Consider the following 17817-nt stretch of genomic DNA (forward strand, 5'->3'; position numbering starts at 1 on the left):
TCCTTTGAACAAACCCGTATAAAAGTTCACAACCCATGTGGTACGTATGACTTATTACAGCTAATTTTCATTCTTGATCATACTCTGCTGTTACTAACTTCAAATTAAAATACCGTACTCACTTCATCAGCAACAAACTCCTTACTCAGACCAAAGTCTGTCAGCACCACATGGCCATGAGAATCGAGTAGAATATTCTCAAGCTTAATGTCACGGTATATAATCCCCAACTGTAAGAAACAAACAAAGATACAGTCAAAAATGCATTCAAAGAATCAATTCGGACAGTTTTTCTTATCCTAATGTATTTTTCTCATCAGGATCCTGTGGTTCCTGGTGACCACTAGGACAAACAGGAAAGTATAAATTCCAGTTTCAGAGCTGCCAGCTGGGTCGCTGAGCCTCTCGGATCACTCGTCTTTCTCCTGGCAGTGAGGCCTGCTCCTTGGACTAGCTTCTGCAGGCCTCCCTGCTGACGGCGCTGCTTCCCGCCCCATGTCACACTTAGATGATCTTCAGGTGCCTTCTTGCCAATTCCTGTCCATTACTTGGTAATGGCCTCAGAAAGCTCTACTAATTAGACCGCACTCGGGTCATTTCCTTGTTTTTCATCCCATAGCACCTATGTTTACACGGTACTTACCTTTAAATGACCAATATTTTTCTAAGTATTTCCTGTTTGTCATGATATACTCATATTGTTTTTACTTTTAATGCATTTATCCAGGATTCTGCACAATGCCACATACCAAATTAACAATTACTAAAGGCTTGTTAAATAATAGGTTCCTAAGATCCTAGGCAAATTTTAGCTGATTTTTAGTTCTAAATAAAAAAAATCAAATCAATTAAATAGCATTTATATAGTCAAGCATTACTTGATGACAGGGTTAGGTTCTGAAAAGATCATCCTCAGGTGGTTCTGTAATTGTGCAAACCTCAGAGTGTACTTGCAGTGACCTGCAGGTGAGAGCCTGCTATACAGCTAGGCTCTATGGCACATGTATATAGTAGGATCTCCTAGGGCCATGGCGTACAAACAACACAACCAAATTAAGCTCAAGAGAAAATAATTATGTGGTAAATACGAGATGCTTGAAATTGCTGCCTAGAGAGTCTATACTGATCAGCCATTTAACATTGCATGTATCTAACAAGTAGTCTTTTTATTTTTTTTTTGCACTGGGGAGTGAACCCAGGGTCTTTCTATCTCTAACTACACCCCCAGTTCTTTTTAATTTTTGAAATAGAGTCTTGTTATGTTGCTGAAAGTTGAAGTTTCTGAGGCTGGCCTTGAATCTGTAATCCTCCTCTATCAGTCTTTCAAGTGCTGGGATTGTAAGCATATGCCACCACACCCAGTCATGTCATTTATTTATTTATTTATTTATTTATTTATTTATTTATTTATTTACTTACTTACTTACTTACTTACTTACTTATTTTGGTACTAGAGATGGAACCCAGGGGCAATGTCCTCTGAGCTACACCCTCAGCCCTACTTTTTCAGTCTTCTTATTTTTGAAACAAGGTCTCACTGAGTTGTGAAGATCCTCGCTAAGTAGCTGAGGAAAAGATTTTTATGAACAAATAATTTACTGTCTGATTTACCTCATCACTTCCAAGTAAATTTCCATTTTGGTCTCTTCCTGTGAAGCCCAGTGTTAGTGTTTACATCAAGACTGACATTGCTGGCTTTGTGTTACTGTGCCTTTTTAAAGGTAGTAAGATAAAGAAAATGTTAGCTGAGATCTGATTTGCTATAATACTTTCATTCCGTCATCAATTTTATTTATATCCATAATTCATTATGTTCTCTATTTCAGTGTTTCTTACTACTGCTTAATAACAAATGTTCATGGATTTTCCTTTAATAAACAGAATGAATAGAATTAAGGTTTCACATAAAATAAAAACTCTTAAAAATAGCTTATTCATTTGGGGCTTTGTGTTTAGTTTTTACTCTGAATTTATGATGAATTTTGCCATTATTTTTATACTATAAATGATTACATCAATAGTGAATTTCAAAGTGTCTGCAGCCCATCTTGGGTCCAATATGTTTCTTATAAAATACATAGCTATTTTATATCTCACAAAATAATAAACATGGCTGTGATCACACTGAAATTCTAAAAAAGAACCACAAAGGTGTGTCCCCTATCTTTAGCGGGACTGCTCTGTTCCTCTGCACTGCGCTGCGGCCCTGTCCCGGGCCTGTACCCTGGCCCTCATCGTGGTCCATTCCCACTTCTTTCCTTCCTGCACTCATCTCCCTACACCTGTCCAGCCTTGCTTCTCCTCCGGCCTCACCTACCCTTCCCTTGCCCGCCTTCTTATAGCCTCCCCTCTGGGCTCACCTACCCTTCCCTTGCCCACCTTCTTATAGCCTCCCCTCTGGGCTCACCTACCCTTCCCTTGCCCACCTTCTCAATAGCCTCCCCTCTGGGCTCACCTACCCTTCCCTTGCCCACCTTCTTATAGCCTCCCCTCTGGGCTCACCTACCCTTCCCTTGCCCACCTTCTTATAGCCTCCCCTCTGGGCTCACCTACCCTTCCCTTGCCCCCTTCTCATAGCCTCCCCTCTGGGCTCACCTACCCTTCCCTTGATCCCCTTCTCATAGCCTCCCCTCTGGACTCACCTACCCTTCCCTTGCCCCCTTCTCATAGCCTCCCCTCTGGGCTCACCTACCCTTCCCTTGATCCCCTTCTCATAGCCTCCCCTCTGGGCTCACCTACCCTTCCCTTGCCCGCCTTTTCATATCTTTTCAGTGCCTTTTCTCTCCTATCTACGGTTTCCATCTGGCTACAAATCCCTCTGCCACTTTAAAAACTTCCTCCGTACCTGCATTTCCTCCTCAGTTCCCTTCCTGGCTGTACATTCAGGACTTTACTCTGATTATCGTAGTCTAGGGTAGACCTGAATACTACGTGACAAAGCAGAGTGGCTTTGTGAGGCCCCGCACTGCTGTAACTTAGTGACTCGTGCCACACTGTCCCCTGTGGTCTCACACGCCTTTGTTATAAATTACTTCAGGCCAGGCATGGTGGTGCACGCTTCTACTCCCAGTACTTGGGAGTCTGAGCGGGAGGACTGCAAATTTGCAGCCAGCTCCAGCAACTTAGGGAGACCCTGCTTCAAAGTAAAACTGGAAGTAGAGTTAGGGGTATAGCACAGGGGCAGAATGTCCCTGGGTTCAATCCCCAATACCACACTTACAAATTTTACTTTAGCACTTTTTATCTTTTAGGAAATGCACAAGGTAAATATACATGACTATTTGCTTCTATCATACATAATACTTCTAAAATAATGCTTCCTCATTAAGTTAGAAAAATTAAGTCAAAATTTCACAGATCAAGACTATTGACAACTACAATAACATAAAATATTTAAGTTGATTTGTATAGAGTTTTAACAGGTCATGGACACAATTCCATCCGAGGTTTTAGTAACTGAGCTTATGTTAGGAGGAGGAGGCGGGGATAGGACAGGGGTGTTAGAATGAGGGACAAAATGAATGGAAAAGAGCCCGCGTGGGGAGCGGGAGGTGACTCTTCTTTAGGAAAGAACCTGTACAGGTGGAGTCTCAGGGGGTGAGGCACAACTAGAGAAATGCACTTTAAACGGTGGCTTCATTTACAGATTACATTACGAAGTAAACACTTATTTTAATGGCACTTTCTTTAAGTAGAGCATTAGGATTTTTTTTTTCATGAAAAAAGCCAAAATACTGCTTAGCTTCTCCCTTTCCGATCTGCATCACAACAACTACAATCGGAAAGGAGATTTTTAAACAGGGAACTATGAAACTTGAGAAAAGTTGTTATATTCCAGAAGCGTGATTTCTACAACCTCCACCGAGACAGTGGCATTGGGAAACGTGAGCTCTGTGAGATCCGTCAGTGCCTCAGTGAATACTCCAAAGGAAACTCCAGAGACGAGACATCTTACCTTGTGCAGGTGTTCGAGGGCAAGCACGATCTCTCCAACATAGATCTGCACCTCAGGCTCTGTGAAACGCTCTCTTTGAGAAAGATGAGTAAAAAGCTCTCCACCATTTATATAATCTAAAAATGAAATATATTTTTCCTTCTTTGACTTGTATTCATAAACAAAAGGATTTCCTTTTAATCACTTTGGATTAACCATAAGGCATTGATTTTAACACACTTGTTTTATACAACCTTTAGTACACAGTGTGTACCTTCATTTAGACCATATTAATAGATTCACATAGGAACAGTTTTAAAAGATTACTCTAGACCAATTTTCAAAAAGTATCGCCAATAAAATTATTATGTAAAATCCATATATATCTAAATGTTCCCTAAATAAAGCATATCAGAAACATCTGCTATCACCGTTCAGTGCATACATAACTTACTGTGGCGTGCAGAACATCAGCTGCCATGACAACCAAAACAAAATGCAAACAAAACCCCCGCTTGTCTGCTGTGATAGACACCAGTCACTATTTTTTAGACCTTGAAACAGATTCCCGGTTTTCCATAATGGTCTATACACACTTTCAAAAGTGCATATCAAGCATGGGGCAGCCTTCCTTCCCTTAGCTCCAGACCATCCCCAAGTAAAAGTTGAACAACGTGCCTGAGTCAAAGCACCCAGGACCGGAAGATTCCACTTCCTGTTTGATTTGCCCTGAACATCCCAAGGGCAATAATGAAACAGAAGACAACTGGCTACAGTAAGAAACAAGGAAGCTAATTTAAAAACCAATTGTGCTGATAATTGACCAGGCATTTATTGAAACACTAAGAGCTGAATTTTATTATCTTAGGTAACAACTATACAGATATTAGAAAATGTTTAAAATCATATAGGATAATAAACTTTGCAAAGCAATTAAACCATAGTTTTATCAGTCTAACCAGTGCTATAATAACATATATTTGTGTGTGAGAAACAGTTAACATCTAGAAGAGGCACAAATATAACTGAAGGTAGATCTCTCCTGAACGAGCTGAACAGTGATCCCAGTACATTTGCTTGTCAAGTTACTGCAATTTAATTAAAGAACAAAACAAATATTTCATGAACTCATAATTTTTTCTTCTATTCACATAACTTTGAATTCCAAGAAGCCGATGCAACTAAATTATACACTTCTAATCGCCAGGTGTTTGCAATGTTGTTCAAAGCACATGTCAGCAAAAAGCATCTCCCTTCTAAGGGTTCTGTATTTCTCCAAGGGGTTTTAAAAAAGCTAATTAATAAAAAGGTGTAAAAGAACACAGCATTCCTGTAAACTAACAGTGAATGTTTTTCTACTTTTAAGTACTTATTTACTTAAACCTAATACAAATGCATAAAGGAGTTCTATAGTCAGTCACAGAAGTATGTACACAAAACAAACTCCTACTGTGTGTGTGTGTGTGTGTGTGTGTGTGTGTGTGTGTGTGTGTGTGTGTTACTCGGGATTGAACCCAGGGGCATTCTACCTCTGAGCAACATCTATAGCCCTATTTTATTTTTTATTGAAACAGTGTCTAAGTTGCTGAGGCTGGCTTTGAACCTGTGATTCTCCTTTGCCTCCGCCTCTCAAGTACTGGGATTCCAGGCCCCTACCCAGTTTCAAATGTTCAGTCATTACATCTTTGATGGCCACTCCATGAAAAAGAGTTGGCCATTTCCTCATGCTCGCTAAGAAAGGCTTCTTAAAGCCTTTCCCAGTTCCCTTGCTGAACCGCAGATGTTCACTTGCATACCTGTTTCCTCCACAAATGAGTTCTGAGAGCCAGCACCAACAATATATTAACCACAGCATAGCCCAACACAGTGCCTGCCCACAGCCAGCACTTGAGAGATGCTTACTGTGTTAATTAATAATTAAATACAAATTCTTTATGTTGGATGTTTAAATTGGGTCTCTAAAAAATCAGCGAAATTCAAAAAGGCAGTTTACTATGAAAAATAAAATTCTGATGTACTCGGTCTCGGCAGTAGCGTGGTACAGAGAGTTTTGTAACTGAGAAAAGTCACTCTAAATATAAGGAGGCAAACCTACCACGGCACCAAATGACTTCTTTCCTCCTTCTGGAATAGACGGAACTGACGGCCCCAAATAAAAACCTGACGTTCATAAAATAAGTACTGTGTTCTGAGTGGGAACGTGTTACAGACGTTTACAAGGGGAAGAGTGGTCTCTGCCCAGGGCTCCAACTCCAAGAGTGGTAAGGTAGGTATCGAGGCTGCCAGAGATGCCACGGCAGAAGCCAGGGTACCAGACCGTCATCATGAGGGCAGCGCTATGACGGAGGGCACACATACGAGAGTAGTGGGAACTCGGCAAGGTATGCACCTGGTCATCTCTCTTTATAATTTTGTTGTTCTGTTTTGTATGTTGTACATCTCATGACTTTAACTTGCCATTTTCCTGAATACTAGTGATGTTTAGCCTCTGTGTGTGTGTGGGGGGGGGATTAAATCCAGGGGCATCCTATCTCTGAGCTGTACCTCCAGCCCTATTTTACTTATTTTGAAATAGGGTTTCACTAATTTGTCAGGCTGGCCTTCAATCTGAGGTCCTCAAGAGGACCTCATTATCAGCCTCCCAAATACTAGAAATACAGGTGTGGGCCACTAGGCCCAGCTGATTTTTAGCATGTTTCTATGGTTTACTGAACACTTTTGTTGTGAAGTACCTATTCCCAAGCGTGAAGATATCTGTGTGATTAAATGGGTTTTTTCTTTCAGATATAATTCACATATCCTGAAATCCATCCACCTGAAGTATAAAATCCAACCATTTCTAACTTATTCAGAGTTATGTAACTATCACCATAATCAACTACAGAACATTTTTTTTTATCATCTACCATATCCCAGAAATTCCAATCCATCTACCTTCTCTTTAGTTGCTTATGCTTTGGGAGTCATATCTAAGAAATTACTGACAAAACCAATGTCAGATTTTACCCCAATGTTTTTTTTCCATGGCTTTAATAGTTTTAACTCTAACCTTTGGCCTTTGGCCCATTTTAAATTTTGTTTACATTGACAGGTATGAGTCCAATTTCATACTCTTGCACATAACTATCCAGTAATTCCAGCACCTTTAAATTAAAAGACTGTTCTCTTCTCATTAGTACTCCTGTTAAAAATTTAATTAACTGTGAAAGTGAGGATCTCTGGACTCTAATTCTAGTCAACTGGTCTACATTGACCTATATGTCATGTTCACTATTACACTGGCAGCACACTTTTCTCGGTTATTACAGCTTTGTGGTCAATTTTGAAATCAGGAAGAATAAAAAAGTTTATTCTTTTTTGTTTCTAAACTAAGTAAAACTGCTTTAATTTCATTTTCAGATTACTCACTACAAGCATAAAGAAATTCAGTTCATTTTTGTATGTTGCTCTTATATTCACAGGTTTATTAATTTTAGTGGTTTCTTAATGGGTTCTTTAGGACGATTTACAGGAACATGCCATCTTAGGGCCTTCTTCTTCCCTTCCTATCTGAAGGCCTTTTGTGACCTCTTCTTACCTACACTCTTCAACAAAGTGGCTCAGCGGTTTCTCTATCCCGGATCTCATGGGGAGGCATTTGGTCTTTCATCATTGAGCACTGTGCTGGTGGGTTTTCACAAAAGCATTTATCAGTGTGAGGAAGTTCACTTCTATTTCTACTTTGTTGAATGTTCCTTATCATGAAGGAGTATTGAATTTGGTCCAATATTTTTTCAATATCTATTGAGAGAATTATATGGGTTTTGTCCTTTATTTTATTGATATGGTATATAAAATTGATTTTTGATTACTAAATCAGCCTTGTATTCCTGGAATAAATCTCACTTGGCCATGGTGTAAAATCCTTATTTACTGCAATTGCTAGATCCAGTTTGACATAATTTTGTTGAAGATTTCTTCCTTTATATTCCTAAGAGGTATCGGTTTATAGTTTTCCATTATTGTGATGTTTCTATCTGGTTTTAGTACTGAGGAAATACTGGCATCACAAAATAAATTGAAAAATCTTTCTTCTGGTTTTTTTTTTTTTTGAAGTTTGTGAAGAATTTGGAGTTAATTCTTCTTTAAATGTTTGGTAATATTCGCCAGTGAGGCCATTTGGGCCTTGGCTTTTTCACTGTATGCAGTTTTTACTATAAGTAGCAGTAACAATAGGAGATCAATCTCTTTCCTTGTTATCAATCTATTCAGAAGTTGTATGTCGTCTTAATTGAGTTTCAGTAGTTCATGTCTCTTTAAAAATTTCATATCACATAAGATATCTAAAAATAAAATAAGATGATAACAACCTAACTGAAGGTTGTCATGCAGTTGTTAAGATGTTTTCTTATGACTCTTTACTTCTGTAGTGTCAGTAAGAATGTCTGCTCGTTCACTTGTGGCTTTTCCAATGACCGCACCCCGCCGGTCATTCTAGCTAAAGGCTTACCAGTTCTTTGTTCCCTTCAAAGAACCACTATCGTTTCACTGATTTTCTCTAGTTTTCATATTTTATATTTGATCAACATTTTCCCTAATCTCTATAGTGTTCTCTTTCTTATTGCTTTGGGTTTAGTTTGATCTTTATTTTATTATTTGCAGAGCTGGGATCAAGCCCAGGGCTTCATATATCCTAAGAATATACTCTACCACGGAGCTGCACCCCTAGCTCCTAGTCTGCTCTTCTTTTTGCAATGCTTTAAGGTGAAATATTAATATTTCTTTTTTAAAAAAGAAATAAGTAGTAGTAAGTTATAAGTTACACGTTTCTCACTAAGAAATGCTTTAGCAGCATCACAAAAGTTCGAGTATGTAAGCTGTTCATTTTCTTTCATCAAAGTACATTCTGATTTATCTTCTTCTTTGACAGTTTATTTAGGAGTATGTTGTTTAATGTACACCGATATCCTGAATTTCCTTGCTATTGGTTTTATTTCATTCTACTGTGATCAAAGAATGTATTTTTATGACTTTATTCTTACAATTACTGATTTAAAAAATATCTAGCATATGTTCTATCCTAGAGAATGTCCCACGTACAAATGAGGAAAATATATATTCTGCTGTTATTTAGAGAGATCTATAGATTTCTGTTCTATCTAGGTGGTTTATAGTATTAGTCTCATCAGTGGGTGGTTTATAGTATTGGTCTCATCTTCTATTACTTTGTTGATCTTTTTCTAATTGTGTTTATGTATTATTGAGGCTGAGATTTATTGTTGAATTGTATACTGCACTCTCCATTTCCTTCTGATGGGGAATGTTCCGGTATTAGAAAATTGCTTTGGTATTAATTTCAAAATGTAAAAAGTAGTCAGGGCCTGGGTGCAGTGCAGGGAATTACACAAAAGAGTTGTAGCCTGGGGGCCTTCATGTTTTAAAGTTTACAAAATAAATAACTTCTAACAGATAGAGATAAAACAGGCTAAAACTCTCCAAGGATGTGGGAGGATGGTCCAGGCCTTCCTCAAAGAGGGCATATGCCATGTGACCCCTGACCTTGTTAACCAAGTAACACATCTTGGTTGTAACAAAGGCTCCCACTGGAGATAATGGGCGGGCCCTCACCTATATCAGGAGTAGAGAGAAAGACTACCTATTGGTTAAGCAGGATGGAAGATAATGAATCCGTAAAAAAATGGTTCCATGTTCAAAAACCCTTGAGTGTCTCATTTTGAAGGCACTCTACTACGTCCCTCTGATGTAGTGCTCTATCATTCTGTCCTTCTTTCTACCTTTGTAATAATAAAAATTGCTTAAGCTTATGGCAGTATAGTTCTATTTTTTCTAAACGAGCCGAGGACAAGAACCCATGGCTCCATCTCACACCGTTACAGTTTCGGTGTCCAACAGCGGGGCACCGTTACACTTCAGCTTTTGCTTCAAGTATTTTGGGTCTATATTGTTAAATGCATGTATGTTTCAATCATTATGTCTTCTTAACAGACTGGCCTTTTTACGATCATTAAATCTCTAATAGTTCTGTTTTTATGTCTATTATAACCACTTGAGCTTTCTTATGACTATTATTTGCATGTTTAATATTTTGGGGCGTGAGAGTAATGGGTTTAGAACACAAGGGCATTCTAGTTCCAAGATACATCCCCAGATCAGTTTTATTTTTTATTAGGAAACAAGATCTCACTAAGTTGCTGAGAACCTCACTGAGTTGTCAAGTTTGGCTTCAAACCTGGGATCCTCTTGTCTCAGCCTCCCAAGAACTGGGATTACAGGCATGCGCCACCATGCCTGGCTATGATTTATCTCTTGCTATTCTCTGTGTTGATATACCTGAGTCCATAGTGCGCCACCTGAAAATAGTATATGGTTTGATCCTCCCACTCCAGTCTAATAATCCCTGTCTTTTGATTGGAATATTAGACATTTACATGTAGTGTTACTATTGATTATAGCTTGATTTATGTCTGCCATTTTACTTTTTTATTTCCTATTTATCTCCACTTTGTTTTGTTGTTGTTTCTTTATTCTGCCTTTACTCCTGGACTTTTCATTAGATGAATGTTTTCTAGTGCAACATTTTAATTCATTTAGTGAACTTTCCCTTCATTGTCTTATTTTCTTAGTTGTTGTTTTACAGCTTATTATATAACATTAACTCAGAAAGCTTATAAGCTTTATATTTAATTTGAGTCAAATATAGGAAAATTACTCCTATATAGCTCTATTTTCTTCTTCCTTTTGTACTATTAATGTTAGATACAGTACAACTATATACAATTGGCACTCTGCATTTGTGGGTTCTATACCCATGGATTCAATCAACTGTAGATTTAAAATATTTGGGAAAAACTTACATATTTGTAAATTATAGAACTACCCTAAGGAAGGTGAAATTGATTGCTGTGTCCCGGGCCAGAGAAGAAGAAAAAGGAATTGCTTGCCCTGTATGACAAAGACCCTGCTCAGCACATAACCTTCCAGCCCACTGTCTTACCGTACCTCCTTTCCTTCCTCCATAAAAGCCTTCTATGACGATGAGTTCCCCAAGATGGTGCTTTTAGGTTGATAGATTCTCCATCTCTCAAGATGCTGGCACTTGAATAAACCTGATTCCCTCACTTCAACTCTTGTTTGACAAATAGTGGCCTTTCAATAGAGAGAAATCTGGATCTTATCCCAGTAACACAACAGCACCATTTATTTATTTATTTATTTATTTATTTATTTATTTATTTATTTATTTATTTATGGTACTGGGGGTGGAACCCAGGGGCTTTTCTACCTTCAGGCTACACTCCCAGACCTATTTTATACTTTATTTGGAAACAGGGTCTCACTAAGTTGTTGAGAGCCTCACTAAGTAGTTGAAGCTGGCTTTGAACCTACACAATCCTCCTGTCTCAGCCTCCCAAGCTCTGGAATTACAAGCGTGCGCCACCGCGCCGGGCTTAACTGTACCATTTTATATACGAGCATTCTTGGGATCTGATCTGTAGGGAGGGGCGTGTCCTAGAACCAACAACCCATGGATACCAAGGAACAACTGTTACTCACCTTTCAATACACTGCTATAATTATTACTCTATATGATCCTGTCTTTCAAGGAAGCTGAGAGAAGAAAGGAGAGTAAGTACATACTTATAGCTTGCTATATAAGTGCTCCCATTTTTTATTCTCTTCTTTTTTTTGGGGGGGTGGATTCAATTATGATCTGATTTTAATTCCCCACCCTGGCTTGTTTTCATTTTTATTTAATTACTTGGTTTGGATATTTTAGTGAGACCTATTTTTATCTGCAGTGTTTTCCACAGTTCTCAGAAAGCAAGGCCTTAGGCACTTCTCAGTCCCTTTCCCAGTTCGGCCAGTCTGTCTGCCTCCGCTGGTACACAACCAGCGGCTAGGCTCCTCTAGTCCACTGGCCGATTGTGCTCTTGTTTCTAATCATGCTCTGGGGCATAAATTACTCCAAGCTCTCATCCAGTAAATCCAGGCTCGTTTGCAGCAGTAGTTTGAAGTCAGTGTTTCAAGTCTGTTGTGACCACAGGAGGCCTCCCTGTCCTCATCTAACAATTACCTCATTGCTTCAATGGAGCTCCCAGCCTCCTATTGTGTTTTGTGTGTATGTGGGTGAGTGGGTGAAGGAGTGAGAGCTTCAACCTAGGGGATTCTGAGCTACACCCCCAGCCTTATTTTATTTATTTTGAAACAGGGTTTTGCTAAGTTGCTGAGGTCCTCACTAAGTTGCTGAGACTGGCCTTAAACCTGTGATCATCCTGTTTCCGCCTCTCAAGTACTGGGATGACAGGTGTGCAACTCCATACTTGTCTTACCAGACTCCTTTTAACTGCTCACCATCAAAATCCCCCTCCCCACTTAAAGCACCTGTAGGCTTGAAATTCCCACATACTCTGCATCACATATTCCATTCTTTTGGGGAGAGCTTCGATCTCTCTGTCCTTATGAATGGCCTCTCCCTTTGGGGTAGAGGAGGGAACTCTCCAGCCACTGCTCTGGAGTTGGGGATGAGGATGAGGACAGTGGCCCACTTTTGGAGTGGCATTCCTGCTTTATTAGGAGGCCACTGGGTGAGGGAAATAGTCCCTGGTCTTCCCAGCTTGCCTGTATCATCATGAGACTCCAGTCCTCCAGGTGGACTGGGGATGGCCAGAGCTCCACATTCTCAGCTTGCCAAGTCATGGACAGAGCTTCTGCCCTCTGAACTGAGGCTGAGTGTGCCCCAGCCACTCAGCCTCAGTTTCCAGAGATCCAGCCACTGTAATGTAGAGTTGGGTGGGTAAGAAATCCTGGTGGCCTGCCTCTCCTGGTGAGATCCTGAATCCCTGGGCTGGGACCTGAGTGTCTTGGCTACACCTGCCTGAGTGGTGCTCTGTCATGGGGATGGTTCACAAGTCATGGCTCACTGTTCTTATGAGACTTAGATTTTTCAGATCTTCTTGAATAGATGTTTCTTTGTTGGCTATAATGCCTTCCCTTAGAACTTTCAGCTTTCATTAGTTATGGTTATTTTCCTGCACAGCAGGTCTATGGAACTCCTCACACTGCCAGTCCAGGAATGAGACCTCTGTTTTTTCCTTATAATTATTATTTTGTAGACATATATTTTAGAAGCAAGTGCTTTGACAGGTATGTGTATGGTTAATATTATATCTGACTTTGAAGCTTGCCCTTTAATTTTCTTAAAGCCATCTCCTGATGAGAAAATATTTAATGATTAAATCAAGTTCCCTCCATCCCTTTGATTAGTATTTTGAGGAATATATGCCTATCCCCAAGTCAGAAATTTCTCCTATGATTTTTTCTACAAGCCTTATACCCTTAGCTTTTACATCTAGGTGTTTCTTTTTTTTTAATGCTTTTATGGTACATTATAGTCTCATATAATATAAATCATGTTGACAATGACATACACATTTAGGTCTTTCTGTTTCAAATTAATTTCTCTGTGCAGAGTGAGGTAAGAGTGGATATTAACTTCTCCCATACTATCCTGTTATTTCCTCACAGATCTGGAGATGGACCAAACATAGAGGTCCTATAGATAGATCCTTAGATCTGGCCCTATCTGAGCGACTGTCGAGATGGAGCTGGTACCTGAGATGGGGGAGGCGGAGGGAAGAAAGGCGTGGAAGGGATGATGGGGAGCTCAGTGCTAGATATAAAGATTGCAGAGTGTCTTACAAAGAGTAAAGCCTCAATGAATGGTAGCTGTCATTATCATCTTGAGTCACACTTTTTAAAACTGGTAAGAAAGGCCTTCAGGAACTCTTTCAGGAAGGGGAAGAAAGATTTCTTGTGGCCAGCTGTGGAACATGAAGAAGAGGTTCCATCAACCAGCCTGAAAGTGCGCCATGTAAATTTCTTGAAAGTATGTAAAAGTTTTTAAAGTATATATGAGCAACAGGTACCTTCTTAGAAGTGAAGGTCCCCTGCTTTTACAAGATTCTTCAAGGATGGGCTAGGGAGTAGCTCAGTGGCAGAACTCATTAGCGCCAGACCCTAGGTTCCATCCTCAAAAACCATGTAAAAAATAGTAACGTTAAATTTAAAATGTTTTTAAAAATAAGATTCCCCAAGGAATTGTATGCCACACAGAGTTTAAATAGTATCCTAAAGACAGCACTGTAGCATTGAGTGGAAGGTCTCATTGTGCTTACTGAGGAAGCAGTGAGCGCTGCAGGCAGCAGGAGGACCTTCTGCAGGCAGCCCATACTGACTGACCACCTCCCGGAGGGCGAGGTCACTTCTTCCCATCTTTGCCCAGGCAGGGCATAGCTACCCTAAGGCTTATTGTAATTAGAATTGGACTGGTGAGGCGGGCGTGGTGGCGCACGCTTGTAATCCCCGCGCTTGGGAGGCTGAGACAGGAGGATCACACAGGTTTGAAGCCAGCCTCAGCTACTTAGGCTCTCAGCAACTTAGTGAGACCCTGTTTCCAAATAAAATATAACATAGGTCTGGGGTATATAGCCCGGAGGTAGAAAGCCTCTGGGTTCCACCCCTAGGTACAATAAAAAAAAAAAGAATTGGACTGGTGAGGTCTGGAGCTTCAAGAATTAAAGGGAGCAAGGGCTCTGCTTCTTCAGCAGCTCCTTGATTACAGGGATGTGCAGAAATGGCCTCTCTGGTGTCTTCACACCTCTTTGTTTACCAGATCAAACAATTGTCAGGGTAGGGGTGAGGCTTGCCTCGGAAACTCAAAACAACTGTGCCAGGCAGCAAAACAACAGACAAGACAGAAGAATGTGGGAAGGCCGCCTGGGGTATTATAAAATTTGAGTTGAACTCTGAAGTTTCTATTCTCCTGAAAGACACCGTCACAAGCAGGAACACAGGCAGGTTTTGAGCCAGAGACACCAAGGGCATCCAAAGGGTCAGCAATGCCCTATGAGCGGGCAGATCCTCACTGACGCCAGAGGACAAGTTTCCTCAGCTCGAGGGCGTCTATCCCACATCCACGCCTTTTTGACTCCTGCCCCTTTCCAACTGGGCAAAAATTACATCCCTTCACATAAATTCAAAATGAATTCAAAAGCTCAGGCCGAATAAAAGCACCTGGGCAGAAACTCCCTGCTAGCATTGTTTAAGGTCCCATCTGCCTAGTAGGCTCTTGATCCATGCCAACTTGGTACCCTACATAAGTTTGCAAATGAAATTATGGATCCATTAGAGTTCTGGAAATTCCTTCTCAAGTCTCTGCCAATTTCCCCCACAAGTTGCAAGTCTGAGCATTTCTTTTAATTTGTTTTAAGCCAATACTGTTCATATTCTCTTTAATATAGGAAAACTGTCAGAAATGGCGTGAGACTGCTCAGCTTTTACTGATACTCCTTCAGCTTTCGCTTCTGTATTGTCAACACACTCCCAGCTACTGATGTCTCCATAGAACCCACGTCTTGATAACCCCAAAGAGTCAGGGAATGTGGAAAAGGACTCGTGAAAAAAAGAATTTCAGCGATGTAAACAAGAGTTTGGGCTGCCCTCCTTCTTTAAAATCTGAATCTTACACAGCCCACTATTTCTGAGGCAGGGCAGAAAATGATAATAACTGGAGCTACTGGGCACTTCTGTAGCCCGTTCTGTTGAACGGTACTATTCTGTTGAACGGTACAACGCAGAAAGGCAGGTACTATTAAAGTAACAGAATAATACCCAGGGGAAATACAGTAATTGTCAGAGGAAAGAAAGACGTGGAACGGACAAACAGGTCATCCGCAGTTGCACAGGTTATGAGTGGACGAATGCGGATGATGAATATAAGCAGTCTGATTCCCAAGACAGCGATTTTATTACTGTCTTCAAATTGCGCTTCCCCTCTGGGATGGCTTTACTGTTGCTTATTAGGCAGCCTCATGGCAGTTGGCCTTGCTAATTGCTGTCAGAAAAAAATGTTGTAAGAGCCACAGTTCTGTCCTAGAAATATTTAAATTACTGACAGCCAACAATGTTTGGTCACATAATTTAATCATCTTAGGGGTCATTTTTTTTTTTTTTTTTTTTTTTTTTTAGTACTGGAGATGGAACCCAGGGGCATTGCACCTCTGAGCTACACCCCCAGTCCTATTTTTTTAGTCTTTTTTTTTTTTTTTTGGTGGTACTGGGGTTCCTGGAAGCCCTTCTACCTCTGGGCTACACTCCCAGACCTAGTTTTACATTTTTTTATTTGGAAACAGGGTCTCCTAAGCCAGCGCGCGTGGCTGGCTTCAAACCTGCACGATGATCCTCCTGTCTCCACCTCCCAAGCGCGGGGATTACAAGCGTGCGCCACCACGCCCGGCATCTTTTTATTTTTTGAAACAGGGTCTCACTGAGTTGTGAAGGGTCTCGCTAAGTAGCTGAGGCTGTCCGAAAACTGCGACTCCCCGGTCTCCGCCTCCCAAATGCTGGGATTACACGTGTGCGCCACCACGCCCGGCCTTAGGGGTCTTTCTTCAATTACACTTTAGAAGATTTGTCAGAATGTCACAATATTCAGATAGACCATCTATGGAGACTGTACTGAATTGACATTTTTAATGACTACAGTAAACAATGAGCTTAAATATCATTTTTTAGAATACACCAATTTAAATTATCATCAACAGATTTTATAATATATACCAGTGATATATATCTTGAATTAGTAGATCCAGGGATATTTTCTTAGAAAAAAAAAAGTACTTGGTCTGCCTGTAAAAATATCTACAACCTTGTAAAAATCTCCTTGATTTTTTCCTAAGAAGTTATGATGTCATTTCACTTTAAATGGTTTAGATTTAAATTTTATCTGTTACAGCAAATGAATCTGAACCTGAACCCATTTTAGCTGTTAAAGCAGGTGAATCCGCTTTAAGAATATGAATTTTAAAAAGAAGAGCTGCATTCATGGTTCTAGTCAGAAATGAAAACCTCAAATTGTCTATACAAAATATCAGCAAATGTTCATTTGTGAGAAATAATGCATAAACGGGAGAATATGGCAATTTATAGATCTTTCTCAATATTGATTGTGGCTTTGGACAAAGTCGGAGCAGCAGGAGAAACAAGCTTGGATAATGCTATTTTGGAAACAATTATATTCCGTCGTCTTGTTCCACAGAAGGCTGAAGGGAGGCGCGAAACTGCTCATCGTTTGAAGTCTAGGAAGCTGGTGAGCTGTTGCTCACATCCCATAGTGGCTCCCCCATGAAGCCCTATTAAAGACGTTCCTCCTAGTCACAATGCCGTACCCAGGGTCTTTTGACTTTCTTTTTAAAAAACATATCTTGATAGAGCTCATGTACTATTCTTGTAATTTTCCCATAGGAAGTTTTCCATAGAAAAATTTCCATAGAAAGTTTTCCATAGAAAGTTTTCCATAGAAAGTTTTCCATAGAAAAGGACAAGAATAGCACAAGAAATCGCACACACCCACTAAGGAAAGTCACCAAGTGTTTACATTTTGCTTCACTTACTGAAGCATCCTCTTCCACGGGTACACAATTTCCCTGAACAAATTGAGAGTATGTTGAAGACAGCATGTTCTTTTACTCCTAAGTACTTCAGTGTGCATCTCCTAGGATACTTTTTCATATACTTGCAGTATAATTATCAGTATCAGAACCTTTAAGTATGATATAAACACTATCACCTAGATGGGCACGGTGCCATATGCCTGTAATCCCAGTAATTGGGATGCTAGGACAGGGGGATCACAGGTTCAGAGTCAGCCTTAGCAACTCAGCAAGACCTTGTTTCAAATTAAGAATAAAATAGGGGTGGGTACGTAGCTCAGAGGCAGAATGCTCCTGGGTCCAATCCCCAGGCCCTTAGAAAACACACACACACACACACACACACACACACACACACACACACACACCATACCACACCTTGCTTGTTATACA

At 40.2% G+C, this 17817-nt stretch overlaps 1 protein-coding gene across 5 annotated transcripts in view; it reads right to left on the bottom strand.

Moving 5' to 3' along the window:
* RPS6KA5 (ribosomal protein S6 kinase A5) overlaps positions 1 to 17817 on the bottom strand; it is a gene marked incomplete at both ends in the record, with an annotated part of 202523 nt that overhangs the window by 69909 nt on the left and 114797 nt on the right. For 4 of the 5 annotated variants that reach the window (XM_080708031.1, XM_080708030.1, XM_080708027.1 and 1 more), the window contains 2 exons: positions 123 to 230; positions 3956 to 4071. In XM_080708031.1, the coding sequence (XP_080564157.1) occupies positions 123 to 230; positions 3956 to 4071 (224 nt within the window). The remainder of the gene's footprint in view (positions 1 to 122; positions 231 to 3955; positions 4072 to 17817) is intronic. The other variant, XM_080708028.1, reaches the window with a different exon arrangement.

Source organism: Muscardinus avellanarius, assembly GCF_963383645.1.
Source record: "Muscardinus avellanarius genome assembly, chromosome: 12".
NCBI classification, from domain to species: Eukaryota; Metazoa; Chordata; class Mammalia; order Rodentia; family Gliridae; genus Muscardinus; species Muscardinus avellanarius.